The sequence below is a fragment of the Synchiropus splendidus genome, chromosome 17, assembly GCF_027744825.2.
Source record: "Synchiropus splendidus isolate RoL2022-P1 chromosome 17, RoL_Sspl_1.0, whole genome shotgun sequence".
NCBI lineage: Eukaryota > Metazoa > Chordata > Actinopteri > Syngnathiformes > Callionymidae > Synchiropus > Synchiropus splendidus.
Genome location: NC_071350.1, coordinates 18,562,970 through 18,575,635, shown reverse-complemented (window position 1 = coordinate 18,575,635; position 12,666 = coordinate 18,562,970). Strand labels below are relative to the sequence as shown.

Genomic DNA, 12,666 nt, shown 5'->3' with positions numbered 1-12,666 from the left:
TGCGGATCTACCAGAGGGGTCTAAGCTGCCGACCTCAGTCAAACAGAGATGGTGACCACTTCACTTAGTGTCCAGACAAGGGCTTTGTCTGCCTTCACCCAGACGCTTCGCTGCTTACTGTCAATCATTCATCCCGCTCGTGTGGTGTCATAGTCTGAAAGGTCTCGACCACGTTGTGTCAAGCGTGAGCCTGCAAATGTATGTGGAAGCGTTAGCTAACTGGTTAATTAACGTCAAGACTTAACTGTAATCCCTCAACAAGAGACTGGAGTGAGCCAGGTCATGTGAGATTGTTTACAACGGTGGCTTTGTGTGCGCTGGTGAAGATGCTGGGTCCTGTTGTGCGCTCCTCGCTGGCAAAAAGCTGAGCTTCTGCTGCATGAAGGGCGACCGAGCGGCTGCATGTTACTGTGGTTGATATGACTGGCACTTAGTCCTGTCTGCCCAGGGTTGCTGGCTCCAATCCCACATATTATTGGACGAAAGGTGCATGTATTGAGCTCAACATCAGACCGGACCTGGTGAAGGTTTTGGGAAACCTGCTTGCTTGCAGGCTGCGTTAAGTATGCACTGGACTCTGCAGTCTCTCCTGGATCAGGCCAAAGATACAGTCTGTCTGTGATAAGAGGCTAAATTATGAAGTTTCATTCCCACTATATCTGGCTTTCTTTTCAGAGGCAGCTATTATTTATGTTTCTTTGTAATATTTGTGTATATATTATGGGTTATAATATGGGTTATATCGAAGGCCGTCAACTCTAGTGGGTATTCATTTATTTGTCTTGTGACTTCAAAGTACAGTTTTTTTGTAGCTGTGTTTTCATGTATTCTGATGATTCATGAACATCTTTGATGTTTGTCCTGTAATGTCTTGGGTGTCTTTTGCATCTTTGTTTGTCATTGACTGTCGCCTCTGTGACACCGTGAATTTTCTCTCTGTGGGACAAATAAAGACCGTCTCAATCTGAAATCGAAATCCATTGTCGGAGTCTGGTTATCGCATGAAGAGTGATTTAAAAACTGAAACGATTCTTCATTTTGAGGCAAAACATGTTTCGCCTGACCGTATTCCTTATAGTGAGCGTAGTCCCCTCACTCAGGACCTCGAGCGGGACAAACAGCAGCTCTTTAATTACGAGCGCTGGGAGTCAGCTGGTCTGTAAGTAGTTTGAAGGTGATTGTGTTTCTAAAAAATGGTGTGACTGTTTAAAAGCAGTACAATGATGTTGCAGCTGACCTGTTAAACACACTGTTTATCTCCACTGACTGAATTAGCTCTGTATCTGCCAGACGCAGCCTCCGCTCGCTCCTACATGGGACAGGAGTTGTGCTTGTCAGGGTGTGCAGATCATGGGTCATGTGTATTTGGGCTGGGGTCCGTGCCACATAGAGTCACAACAGGAGCAGATAAGGCCGCTCCCAGGTTGGCTTTGGAAGCCAAATCCCCGGCAACCCCCCACTGCTAATCGGATTAGCTGAAAAGTTAGCGACATGGCCCCAAAGAGACACAACATTTCATGGGCTGACTTTTGGGCCTTGTTTTGATTTTGGGCCGTCATAATCAGTTTCATACCTCCGAGAAGCCTGTCATCATCTTTGTTGCAGTAAACAACCGCAGAACAAGATGAACTGTTTTTGACCCCGGGTTCGAAGAGATGCTGGTGCTGCTGTGTGTGTGTGTGTGTGTGGCTAGGAATCTGGTCCACCCAGGTGGGGGAACAATGGCGCACCCGCCGTCTTAAAGGCAATGGTTGGCTGAGCACAAACCCAGCCATGAGAGGGAGGGACAGAAAGAAAGGAAAAATAAAATGAATTGTGAAAATGATTGTAGAGGAGGAGTAGGAGGTGAGGGGGGAGGAAGGAGCCTGGAGGGGGAAGTGGGAGGAGGTGGGCGACAGGCTGCTGGTGATGGGGGAGTGCTGGTTGAATGGGGGCAGCAGGGTGGCGACTGGTCTCTTCAAGCTCTTTTTATGCTTGGTCTGTTTCAACCAACGTTGACGTCTGCTTCCTAATTATTCCTCTGGTGTTGTGAAAAAAGAATATATGAAAAAGAAATATTTTTTTTTAGGAATTTTCCAGAGAGTTGTTATTTTAAGTCCACGCTTGTGAAGTTAGTGGTTTAGTGACCTCGAAATACAAAGATCATGATTGCCACTCTGCAGCATGAGCTTTGATGACTGGGTCGTCCTGGACAAGGTTGAGGTCGGACGTTCTGTTCCTTATCGGAGGAATTCTCGTGTCACTTTCTCACTCCATAAAGCAAGTTGGTCTAACTAGTTCAGCTCCATCTGGCCTTGAACCTTTGTTGGTAGACATGTTGCATCTTGCATTGGGACAACGGAACCTTATATTTTTCAGACGTAAGCAGACTTAAAGCAAGAACGCACGCTCAGCTTTGTCCCCATTCTAGGAAGAATAAAGGCAGTCTATTCTATTCTATTCTGACTCTGACACTCAACCAAACCTCCACATGTGTAGTGGAGGAGGCTGGCCACTAGGGGTGAAAGTGTCTCTCATGTCTACGATGATCAAACAATATTTATCATGTGAAAGCTTGCTACTTTTTCAATGTCAAACTTGTGTTTGTGGCTCTGCAGCTGAGACTGTGAGTTATTCAGCCCTGAAATGGTGTATCTATAATCATAACACGTAAGTCTCAGTGTTTGGTCCTGCCTACTGGGTTTTGTTGCGTCGTCGGGACCACCTAAGTCAAGACCATTGACAGGGGTGATACCAAGACCAAACTGAATCCAGAATCCAGGAGCAAAAGTCTATTCAGTCATATCAACGCACAGTTATTTCCAGCTGCAAAAGGAACTGCAGAGTTTATTTTTCATAATAAATCGAGAACTGAAATGCTTTCATTGGAACAAACTAGTAGTTTATTCTGTGTTGAGTCAGGTCTTGGACCCACCCTCCTTGGTCTCGGTCTGGACCGGGTCTCTGGTTAGGTGGTGTCTGGATGAAGCCGGCAAGGGGCGACCATAGACATTGTTGACCTGCTGCTGCTGCTGTTTTCCCACTCAGCTCTGCTCTGTGGACACGCCCCGTCATCTTAAAGTAAAATGGGTTTCCCCTAATCTTAATTATTTTGAAATGAAATGGTGTTATTTAAAGCATTGGTGCTGAAAGAGTCTTTCAATTAGTCCTCGCAAAGCACATTTAAAGTAAGAAGTGATGTGGCTCCTCATTACATTTCCAGATTGATTTGCAGATTGAATGAATTGACTATTAACATAATCAGCCGCAGCTCAGTCGACATATGGAAATCAGACTAGTAATGCAAGCGCAAGGGGGAGGGAGTCGCAATAAATGATGATTAGCTTAAGTCCTGCGGGGGCAGCACTTCCCTGAAACTCAGAACCGGGTTACATGGAAGAAAATACAAATAAACAGCGTTGGTTTCATCGTACACAATGAGAGCTGTGTCTGGAGCAGAAGCCAAGTCCAACATGGCTGAAAAGCACTTGGCTGGCTCCGAGTCCAGTGTCAGACTGGCGGGTCTTTCTCCGCCTGGGTTCCCCCGCTGATGTCGGGGGAGCTGGATGTCTCTCCAAGATGTGGTTTGGTGGTTACAGACAGCCCAGCTCAGAATGATGCCATGTGGACAAGAAGCCTTTTCTTCTTTGTTGGGCGGGCGTGGATGGCTGGATCCAGTTGGATCTCGCCTGCCAAGAAATATGAAACTAAGACGTGAATGAATCCGAAGGTTGAAATAACAATTAGACGTCGACAAGGCGCAGCTTTGATTCCACAGCTTGGACTCACAGCCCTGTTTCTTCCAGTTCAGACCAAAGTGGATGTGTTGGCTCCGGACAACGTGGAGGTCTTCCTGGGCGACACGGCCGAGATCCCGTGCCGCTACAACTTCACCAAAGAACATCCCACGTTTATCATGGTCCAGTGGTTTGTGGTGAGTGTTCGCTCAGTATTTTTGGAGCTGTCACGGATCAGGGATTACATTTGAAAAACTGTGATAAGAGTCGTGGGATCTGGAGTGAATTAGACGCTCACCCAGTGGTTCTGCTCCGATTTCCTGTGTTTAAATATTCTTCAGTGAAGCAGAGCCATGCTATGATAACAAGTAATGATGAATCACTCTCTGAATCACACCATACAAGAGTTTGGGGTTCAGTTTTGAGAGGATTGAAAGAACCTTTCCACCTGCACTAAAATACTTGATCTGAGTCATTGTGGGTCGGCTCACAGAGCTGAACCGTATTTGCCAAACCATAAACACAGCATGGGTCCGGATGAAATGTTTTACCTCCACCAGACGACACGACACAATGCAATGCAAGTGCTCCTCCAGAAAAGGTTCTGTCGTTGGGTGCTGAGTTCCCTGCTGTCCAGTCGCTGTAAACATGTCTCAAGTGTTGGATAATATGTGTATGCTCACCAGAGCCGTGTTTTTATACACTCCTCAGTCTGGGCCTGACATGGTAACAGAGCCATCTGTGGTGCAGTAAACACGCACCTATACAAGGACCAAGTATTTGACTCCTCGGGACTCAGGAACACCAGTTGGAAGGTGTTTAAAATATGACTTTGCAAATTTGTTTCCATGCATTTGACCGTTTTTTTAATCAACCATCAGATGGCTGTAGTACAGTGAGGCATGAGTGGAATATGTAGCTCCAGGGAGAGAAGGACACAAGATTGAGTGACTCAATTCCAGGCTGATAATGAGGAAACACATTTAGAGACTGGCTGCGTCTGTCGGCCGATTGATGGATGGTTCGTCAGAGTCCAACATCTAGATGCCAGCTCTCATAGACGTGTGTCTCTTTTAGCCAAATGACTGGGGACTTCCAAATATATGTGGTGCTTTTAGTGAAAAAAAAATCCATTTTTTTTCCATTTGAAATCATCATCCTGCAGAAGGCAGAAGGCTCCACTTCCAGGGTCCGGATCTTCTACTGGGACGGCCAAAACAAAGTGGTGGACAACAACACAGACTACAGCAACAACATGCAAGTGATCATCGAGAGTCACGGGACCGTGCTCTCCATCTCGGACGTGCGGCTGTTGGACGATCGCGAGTTCTACTGCCAGGTCAACGGTCTGGCTGCAGGAATGGACGAGCGCAAAACTCACCTGCGAGTCTTCGGTGAGGAGGGGAATCACCTGGGGCTCATGAATGGCTGCGACCCTTACAGAGAGTCAGCAGAGTGGTCTCAAGGCGGCTCAGTCTAAACTCCAGATAAGTTCTCATGTGGGGTTCAGACATCAGGAGGAACCATGTTAAACATCTCGGTTGCTTTCAAACGTGCTCATGAATGTATCAACTCTCTGAGTCTAATGTCTAATATGGTGGGTCTGTGATGCAACTGTAATGCTGACAGTTTGATTCTGTTCCAGCTACACCAGAACCACCAGTCATCGAGGGAGTCCAGACTGGAATATCTGTGACCAATGAGCTTCCGTCTAAGGTGAGCGACCATGTGACCAGTTGGTGGCATTAACTCTTGGCTTGAAATGATTTTGTTTTCACGGCAAATCACGGTGAATCTTCCCTCAGGTGGCGTCCTGCGAGGTGCGGAACGGTTTCCCGAAACCCAACATCACCTGGTACCGGAATGGAGTCCCACTGGTGCCGTCCCCAGGATGTGAGTGAAGAAGCAGGTGGACACTTAACTCAGCAAGTCTGGATGGATCCTCATCTTCGTCTGTCCCCGCAGATGTGAACGTGCTGACTCTGGTGACTCGCAGCGAGCTGTTCTCCGTCCAGAGCACTCTGGAGTACAAGGTCCAGAAGGAGGACAAGGACTCGCACTTCTCCTGTGAGGTCACCTTCTCTGTGCCTGCCGCCATCCGGACCCTTGAGTCCAGCAGCATCAAAATCACCGTCCACTGTGAGTCCGGCCTGTGAACTTAACCCACTTCTGAACCCATGTGAGGCAAACTAGTGGATCTGATGCCATTGTTTTATAATTCCCAACACAAGTCTTACTCTCCTCGACTGGTCGATATGCAGACACATTTTAATATAACTAACTATAACCCTAAACTTCTTCAACCACAAAAATCACCTGAATATTTAAGTAAACATAGGCATTTAAAATAAGTTATAATAATAATAAAATATTGTTACAAATTATACACTAAAACAATATTTTAGTTAGATTTAGATCTTCTGAGCTAAAGAAATGATTCATAAAATATTTAAACATGACCATCTTAAAAATTTAAATAAATAGGGCAGACAAAGACAAATGGTAGAATTACACTCTAGAACAACTCTGACGGTCACTGATTAGAAAAGATAAAGTAAGTTTATAAACAATTGTCAGGTCATCCACTACATATGCCGTAAGCAAGGGCTTATTTTATGTTGAACATTTCTCCTGTATTTCTGAACAGCAGTGTGTGTTTTGGATTTAAAAGTGACTGCACTTCAAGCTGCATAAAAGTGAGATCAATATTAAGATTACTATTTATACATCAGTGGGAGCACCAAATTAATGTTTGGACTAAGCTCTTGTTACAGTGCAGTTAGTGGCTCCATAAACGGGTTGAGCTCAGAACATCGGACCAGAACCTTGCAACTGTGTCACACAATGATCAGCAAAGTCACTTGAGCGTCTGGCTGAGTGAGCTGCTCTCATTGGACGGGTCTTTGTGTCGCGCAGACCCCACCACCATGGCCGAGATGTGGAAGGAGCTGCCCAAGGGTCTGGTCAAAGAGGGGGACGCCGTGGAGCTGCGTTGCCAGAGCGACGGGAACCCTCCGCCCCCCTTCCTTTTCAACAGAGAACAAGTAAGAATGAAGGTCCAGACGGAGGAAGGGGGACACGCAGGAGACATGTGCGGAATGTTTTTGATATGCAGAGCTGGCCGGACCCCCGTGTAGACAGGAGCGTGCAGTGCTGACCCGGCAGCTCCGGGCCGGGTCTGACAGAACTCATGCTTGTTCCCATGTCTGACAGCCATTGTGTGGCGCACAATGCCGGCCCGGGGTTTAACTCTGGCTAACAAGCCGAGTGGGGTCTGCAGCAGGTAGAGGGAAGACACCCCAGATATGCTGTCAGGAGGTTTGATTTTCAGACGGTCGTCAAGGCAACGGTTAGCTCGAGACGTGCTTAAAACTTTCAAAAGCGATGATGCAATTTCGCATGAGTTTGTGTGCCATGAAGACTTGGCGCTTCCACTCACAGCACTGTGTTCTGCCGGTCGCCTGCAGGAGCCCAGCCGGCGCCTGGACAGCAGCAGCGGCGGCGACGTGCTGATCCTGACGGAGGTCACCAGGAAGGACAGTGGCATCTACCAGTGCCACCCTCAGGACCCCGACGCGCCCCATACAGTCAAGGGAGAGATGCAGCTGACCGTGCACTGTGAGTCTCAGACTGGACCCCAGATAAGACGAGCAGCTTTTTATCTCCCAGTCTGCAGGAAGCGTCTGCGCTCCCAGGTCAGGGTGGACAAACAGGAACGTTCTCCCGCCTCCCTCAGTATCTCTTACAAATAGACTTAACATGTGTTGGATCGACTGAGACTCCGAAGGTGCAGCTCTGATTCCATCCCTGAAGACCGTTCTCAGCGCCGCTCGGCTTCTTCTGTGTTTTGTTCGGAGTTAATCCGCCGTAAAACTCTCCACTTCCCACACGGATGTTGGGCAGGAGCAGCTCCAGCGGCCGCTCGGGCGGGTTCAGCTCCGCTTCACTGTCACTTTTGATCGGAGGAAAGTGTTTCAAGTTGACGTGCTGATGGGGAGGCCATATGTCCAGTCTGTCTGTGCGGCGTTTGGCAGGAAACTCTGTGGGTGGGAGGTTTGTGTGTCAGGGTTCACAATCTGGCAACGTCACCAGCTGATTTTCACCCCCCAAAATGCTTCAACTGTCGAGCCGCGCGGCGTTTCCTTCACTGTTTTACAGGAGAACTCGACCTTAGAGCTTCTGACCGAGCTGTTTTCGCTCCAACTCTCTGAAGCTCTGAGGCGGTTTGTCTCATCCTGCAGCCAATATTGTCGTATTTTCAAACATGTGCAAGATTCTTTCCAGATTGTCACATTTTTGAGTTTTCAAGATTCTTCTTGTCTCCAGAAGCGTGGCCAGATTGAGCTCTGGATGCAGATCACTCTGTGTGTTCCCGCCCATTTCTCCAAGAGAGTTTAGCGCATGTCCCGACCCCTGACTGACGACTCTGCGACGCTCCTTTCAGACCTGGATCCGGCCGTGGTGGTTCCCAAAGACTCCGAGTTCATGTTCCGAGGCGAGAATCTGACGGCCACCTGCAACGCTCTGTCCTCGCTGAAGACCTCCACCGTCTGGTACAAGGTTCGGACATGACCGGCGCAGAGGGCTGGACATGAAAACGCCGAGTGACTTTCTGGACTCTCCCGTCTGCAGGAGGGGCGGCGCGTGGGTGAGGGACACTCGCTGCATCTCTACGACGCCACCTACCAGACCAGCGGCGAGTACCGCTGCGAGGTGACCGTTCCCTCCGTCCCGTCCCTGCACACCAGCGGATCCGTGCACATCGTGGTCCAAGGTAGGCAGCAAGCCTAGTAATAACATTGTGGGCTGGAGAAAAGCGCCCCCTGCTGGTCACTGGTTTCTGCTGGACACCTTTGGACGACTGTGAACCTGTGTGCGCAGGAGCGCCTCAGCTGGTGGGTCTGGAGAAGGAGGTCCATCTGAAGGAGGCTGAAGGCCGGATGGTCAACCTGACCTGCGAAGCCCTGGGCCACCCCACTCCCACCGTCTTCTGGAACATCAGGGGCAGCGAGGTAACCTCGCACGGCGCACCGTCGGGTGGCGCCGGAGTCTAACCGGTCTGCTGCCTCCGCAGAACTGGCAGGAGCTGGTGAGCAAGGCCAGCGACCACATGGTCCACAGCATGGTGTCGGTCAAGGTCAGCGCCGACATCGTGGCCACATGCAACGTCTCCAACGACATGGGCCTGGAGGTGAAGAGCTTCCACGTCAAAGCAGGTACGGGGCTCACCGGCTGCACGATTGTTGCTGGAGTGTGGCCGTGTTTCGGGTCTTCCTGGCTGAGGCCAGTCTCACGAGTCTCTGTTCTCCTCCACAGTTCCCAGATCAGCTCCCTTCTCCACTGGTGAGTGAAGCCGTCTCACGCCTGATGCTGAGCCGCGTGCGCGCGTGCGTGCGTGCACTTGTTTACCCTACTTTGTGGGGACTATTGGCTGGACCCCACGAGGTTAGGCCTCAATTTGAGGATAACTGGGTTGGTTCAGAGTCCTGCTGAAGGCTGGGGAAAGGGTGATGGCTATGTCATGTGTGTGTGGATGGGTGTGCGTGTGAGACAATGCGAGGTTGGGATGAATGATTTCTCAATATTCTTTTCTTGAGTTTGCCGGTGCAGCGTGTTGCTCATGGGCATATTTGCAATTCTCTTTGATTCGGTGGCAAACAGACGGAAAGTTGCTCACGCCGTTTCTGTAGTTTAACAAATCAGGAAAACAAACACACGTTGGTGTTAGGCTGCGAGGGGAGACGTTCTTGCACTGAGTGGCTCCATTCTGCCAAAGTCCCGGGCGTCCTGTCGGGAGGTGCCTCATAAAGCCTGGAGGAACACGGCGTCAGGCGGCCGGCGCTGCTTCAGAGTCGGACCGGTCCTGCTGGCCTGGATAGTGGGGTGCAGAGGGAAGGGGGCGCTGCTGCGGCGGGTCAGTGACTAGGTGAAGTCGGTCAGTCACATGATGATGAAGATGTGGTTGTTGGACAGACGACCGCTGGGTTTGTCGCGGCGCTGCTCTCTTCGCATCACGTCTGCTGCTCCTCTGAGCTCTGAAGTTAGCGGCTCGCGGCAAAAGTCGTCGTCTCAGACGCAGATCAAAACAAAGAGGTGTCCGACTCGGGCGTCCCACACAGGAACAAATCGACGGCTCACTGAAGGAAGGTGGCGTGTGGTAGCGAGGAGCAAGTCACATGACCCCTCCCTCTCTGCAGGGGAAGGCAACGGCGTGATCCTGCTGGTCATCATCCCGTGCCTGCTGCTGCTCGCCATCTTCGGCAGCATCATCTACTTCCTGCACAAAACCGGGAGGTTCCCGTGCGGCCGCTCCGGGAAACAAGAGATGTGAGACCCGGCTGAGGCTCAGACCAGGCGGGAGCGTGTCACACTGACCTCTGCTGTGCGTGTCGTGCGTCCGCAGCACCAAAGAGAAGACGACCAAAGACGACATCGTGGTGGAGATGAAGAGCGACGGCAAGGCCGAGGACGCCGTGCCGTTGAAGGCCGTCAACGGAGAGAAGAAGAGCGCCAACGGCAACCACGACAACCAAGGTGAGCCAGCGCCCCCCGCTGGACCATCTTCAGCAGGCTGACGTTTGGTCTGGTGTCTCCACAGCGACGCGGCGCGCAGACCAGCCCATCTGAGCACAGCGCCGCCGGACCCGCCCACCCACCCACTCTCCTCACATTCCCATCATGCTTTGAGCTTCGCAGTATTCAACACACACACACACACACACACACACATACACACACACACACACGCCGTTTGTCGCCTGGTTCGCTCGCGTTTCTGGCGAAAGTGTAAATAATATATATATTTTGTTATTTAAGATATTTCAACGGCCAGAGTTCCGTCGGGCCGCGACACGTCTCGGGTCCGGATGTTTTTTTTTTTTTTTTGTTCTTAGGGAGATGAAAGTCGTAGTTTGTTTGGCGACGCTCAGCGTTTCTTCCTCCCACACTGGCGGCCATCTTGGCTAACTGCTGTCGAGCCCTTCAGCTGATGTACATAGGTGTAGCGCACCGACCTGCTCGCGCGGCGTAGCGGTCAAAGGTTAGCGATCTGCTGTGGCTTTTTTGAGAAGGCGTCGTACACTGTAAGTTTGTTCTGTGTGTGTTTTTGTGCGAGACAGAAGATTCCTCGGAAGGGAACGTTTTCTAAAATTCAGGTTGACTTGTTCGTTTTAGGTTTGACCTTCGACCTCCAGATCTGATGTTTATTTCGGTTTGTGTGTAAAAATGTGGTTCTTTGATGCTTGCGTTTTTATAAACATGTTTTTGGAAGAAAATAAAGCCAAATAAAAATGTTTGATTCAAAAGTGTCATGTGCAGAGTTCGACTTGTACCTGTATGTCGACTGGACAGCAGGTGGCGTCCATGTTCGTCTCAGGCGGCCGAGTGTCTTTGAATGTAGTTGGCTCAGAGGTGAGACGTGGCCTTCTGCTGCCTCCGCATCTCTCCGCTGCCTCCTCCACCTCCGCATCTCTCCGCTGCCTCCTCCACCTCCGCATCTCTCCGCTGCCTCCGCATCTCTCTGCTGCCTCCGCATCTCTCCGCTGCCACCGCCACCATCCGCTGCCTCATCTCTCCGCTGCCTCCTCATCTCTCCGCTGCCACCGCCACCATCCGCTGCCTCATCTCTCCGCTGCCTCCTCCACCTCCGCATCTCTCCGCTGCCTCCGCATCTCTCTGCTGCCTCCTCATCTCTCCGCTGCCACCGCCACCATCCGCTGCCTCATCTCTCCGCTGCCTCCTCCACCCTCCGCATCTCTCCGCTGCATCCTCCACCCTCCGCTGCCACCTCATCTCTCCACTGCCTCCTCATCTCTCCGCTGCCTCCTCCACCCTCCTCATCCCTCCGCTGCCTCCTCATCCCTCCGCTGCCTCCTCCACCCACCTCATCTCTCCGCTGCATCCTCCACCCTCCGCTGCCACCTCATCTCTCCACTGCCTCCTCATCTCTCCGCTGCCTCCTCCACCCTCCGCATCTCTCCGCTGCATCCTCCACCCTCCGCTGCCACCTCATCTCTCCACTGCCTCCTCATCTCTCCGCTGCCTCCTCCACCCTCCTCATCTCTCCGCTGCCTCCTCCACCCACCTCATCTCTCCGCTACCTCCTCCATCCTCCGCTGCCTCCTCCACCCTCCTCATCCCTCCGCTGCCTCCTCATCCCTCCGCTGCCTCCTCCACCCACCTCATCTCTCCACTACCTCCTCCATCCTCCGCTGCCTCCTCATCCCTCCACTGCCTCCTCATCCCTCCACCGCCTCCTACACCCTCCTCATCTCTCCGCTACCTCCTCATCCCTCCGCTACCTCCTCCACCCTTCACTGCCTCCTCATCCCTCCGCTGCCTCCTCCACCCTCCTCATCTCTCCGCTACCTCCTCCACCCTTCACTGCCTCCTCATCCCTCCGCTGCCTCCTCCACCCTCCTCATCTCTCCGCTACCTCCTCCACCCTCCACTGCCTCCTCATCCCTCCGCTGCCTCCTCCACCCTCCTCATCTCTCCGCTACCTCCGCCACCCTCTGCTGCCTCCTCATTTCTCCGCTGCCTCCTCCACCCTCTGCTGCTGCCTCCTTATTTCTCCGCTGCCTCCCCGACCCTTGCTGCTGCCTCATGCTCACTGACCCATATTCCTGCCGTGTGCGTCCGTCATGTGAACCAGAGCTGCTGCTCCTCAGAGTCAGGAAGCAGAGGAGCTTCCAGACCACAGTCCACACATGGGAGTGGAGCGCACCGCAACAGTAGCTCGGGTTTCAGCCGCAGCGTGAGGAGGCTGCACATCTGTAACCAATTACAGCGGCGCAACGGGAAAACAAACGCGCGGCCCGTCCGCCTCTGTGTTGTCAGCGCTGCGACGCCGACAACACAGAGGTGGATCAGAGGAGGACCCAGTGCCTCGTGGCGCCCTGACTGGAGTCGCTCCGCTCCCAGTCTCTCACTGACGCACACCACGGCCAGG

At 51.8% G+C, this 12,666-nt stretch overlaps 1 protein-coding gene across 4 annotated transcripts in view; it reads left to right on the top strand.

Annotated features, from left to right (window-relative positions):
* The window catches only part of mcama (melanoma cell adhesion molecule a), a 33,496-nt gene extending 22,476 nt beyond the window's left edge, over positions 1-11,020 (top strand). For 2 of the 4 annotated variants that reach the window (XM_053846631.1, XM_053846632.1), the window contains 15 exons: positions 3,786-3,913; positions 4,882-5,110; positions 5,362-5,432; positions 5,522-5,609; positions 5,682-5,855; positions 6,633-6,760; positions 7,184-7,334; positions 8,161-8,276; positions 8,349-8,490; positions 8,598-8,728; positions 8,791-8,932; positions 9,033-9,059; positions 9,914-10,043; positions 10,120-10,250; positions 10,315-11,020. In XM_053846631.1, the coding sequence (XP_053702606.1) occupies positions 3,786-3,913; positions 4,882-5,110; positions 5,362-5,432; positions 5,522-5,609; positions 5,682-5,855; positions 6,633-6,760; positions 7,184-7,334; positions 8,161-8,276; positions 8,349-8,490; positions 8,598-8,728; positions 8,791-8,932; positions 9,033-9,059; positions 9,914-10,043; positions 10,120-10,250; positions 10,315-10,343 (1,817 nt within the window). In that variant the 3' untranslated portion in view covers positions 10,344-11,020. Of the gene's footprint in view, positions 1-963; positions 1,175-3,785; positions 3,914-4,881; positions 5,111-5,361; positions 5,433-5,521; positions 5,610-5,681; positions 5,856-6,632; positions 6,761-7,183; positions 7,335-8,160; positions 8,277-8,348; positions 8,491-8,597; positions 8,729-8,790; positions 8,933-9,032; positions 9,060-9,913; positions 10,044-10,119; positions 10,251-10,314 lie in introns of those variants that run through there. The other 2 variants (XM_053846628.1, XM_053846633.1) reach the window with 2 other exon arrangements.
* Positions 11,021-12,666: the final 1,646 nt, after the last annotated feature.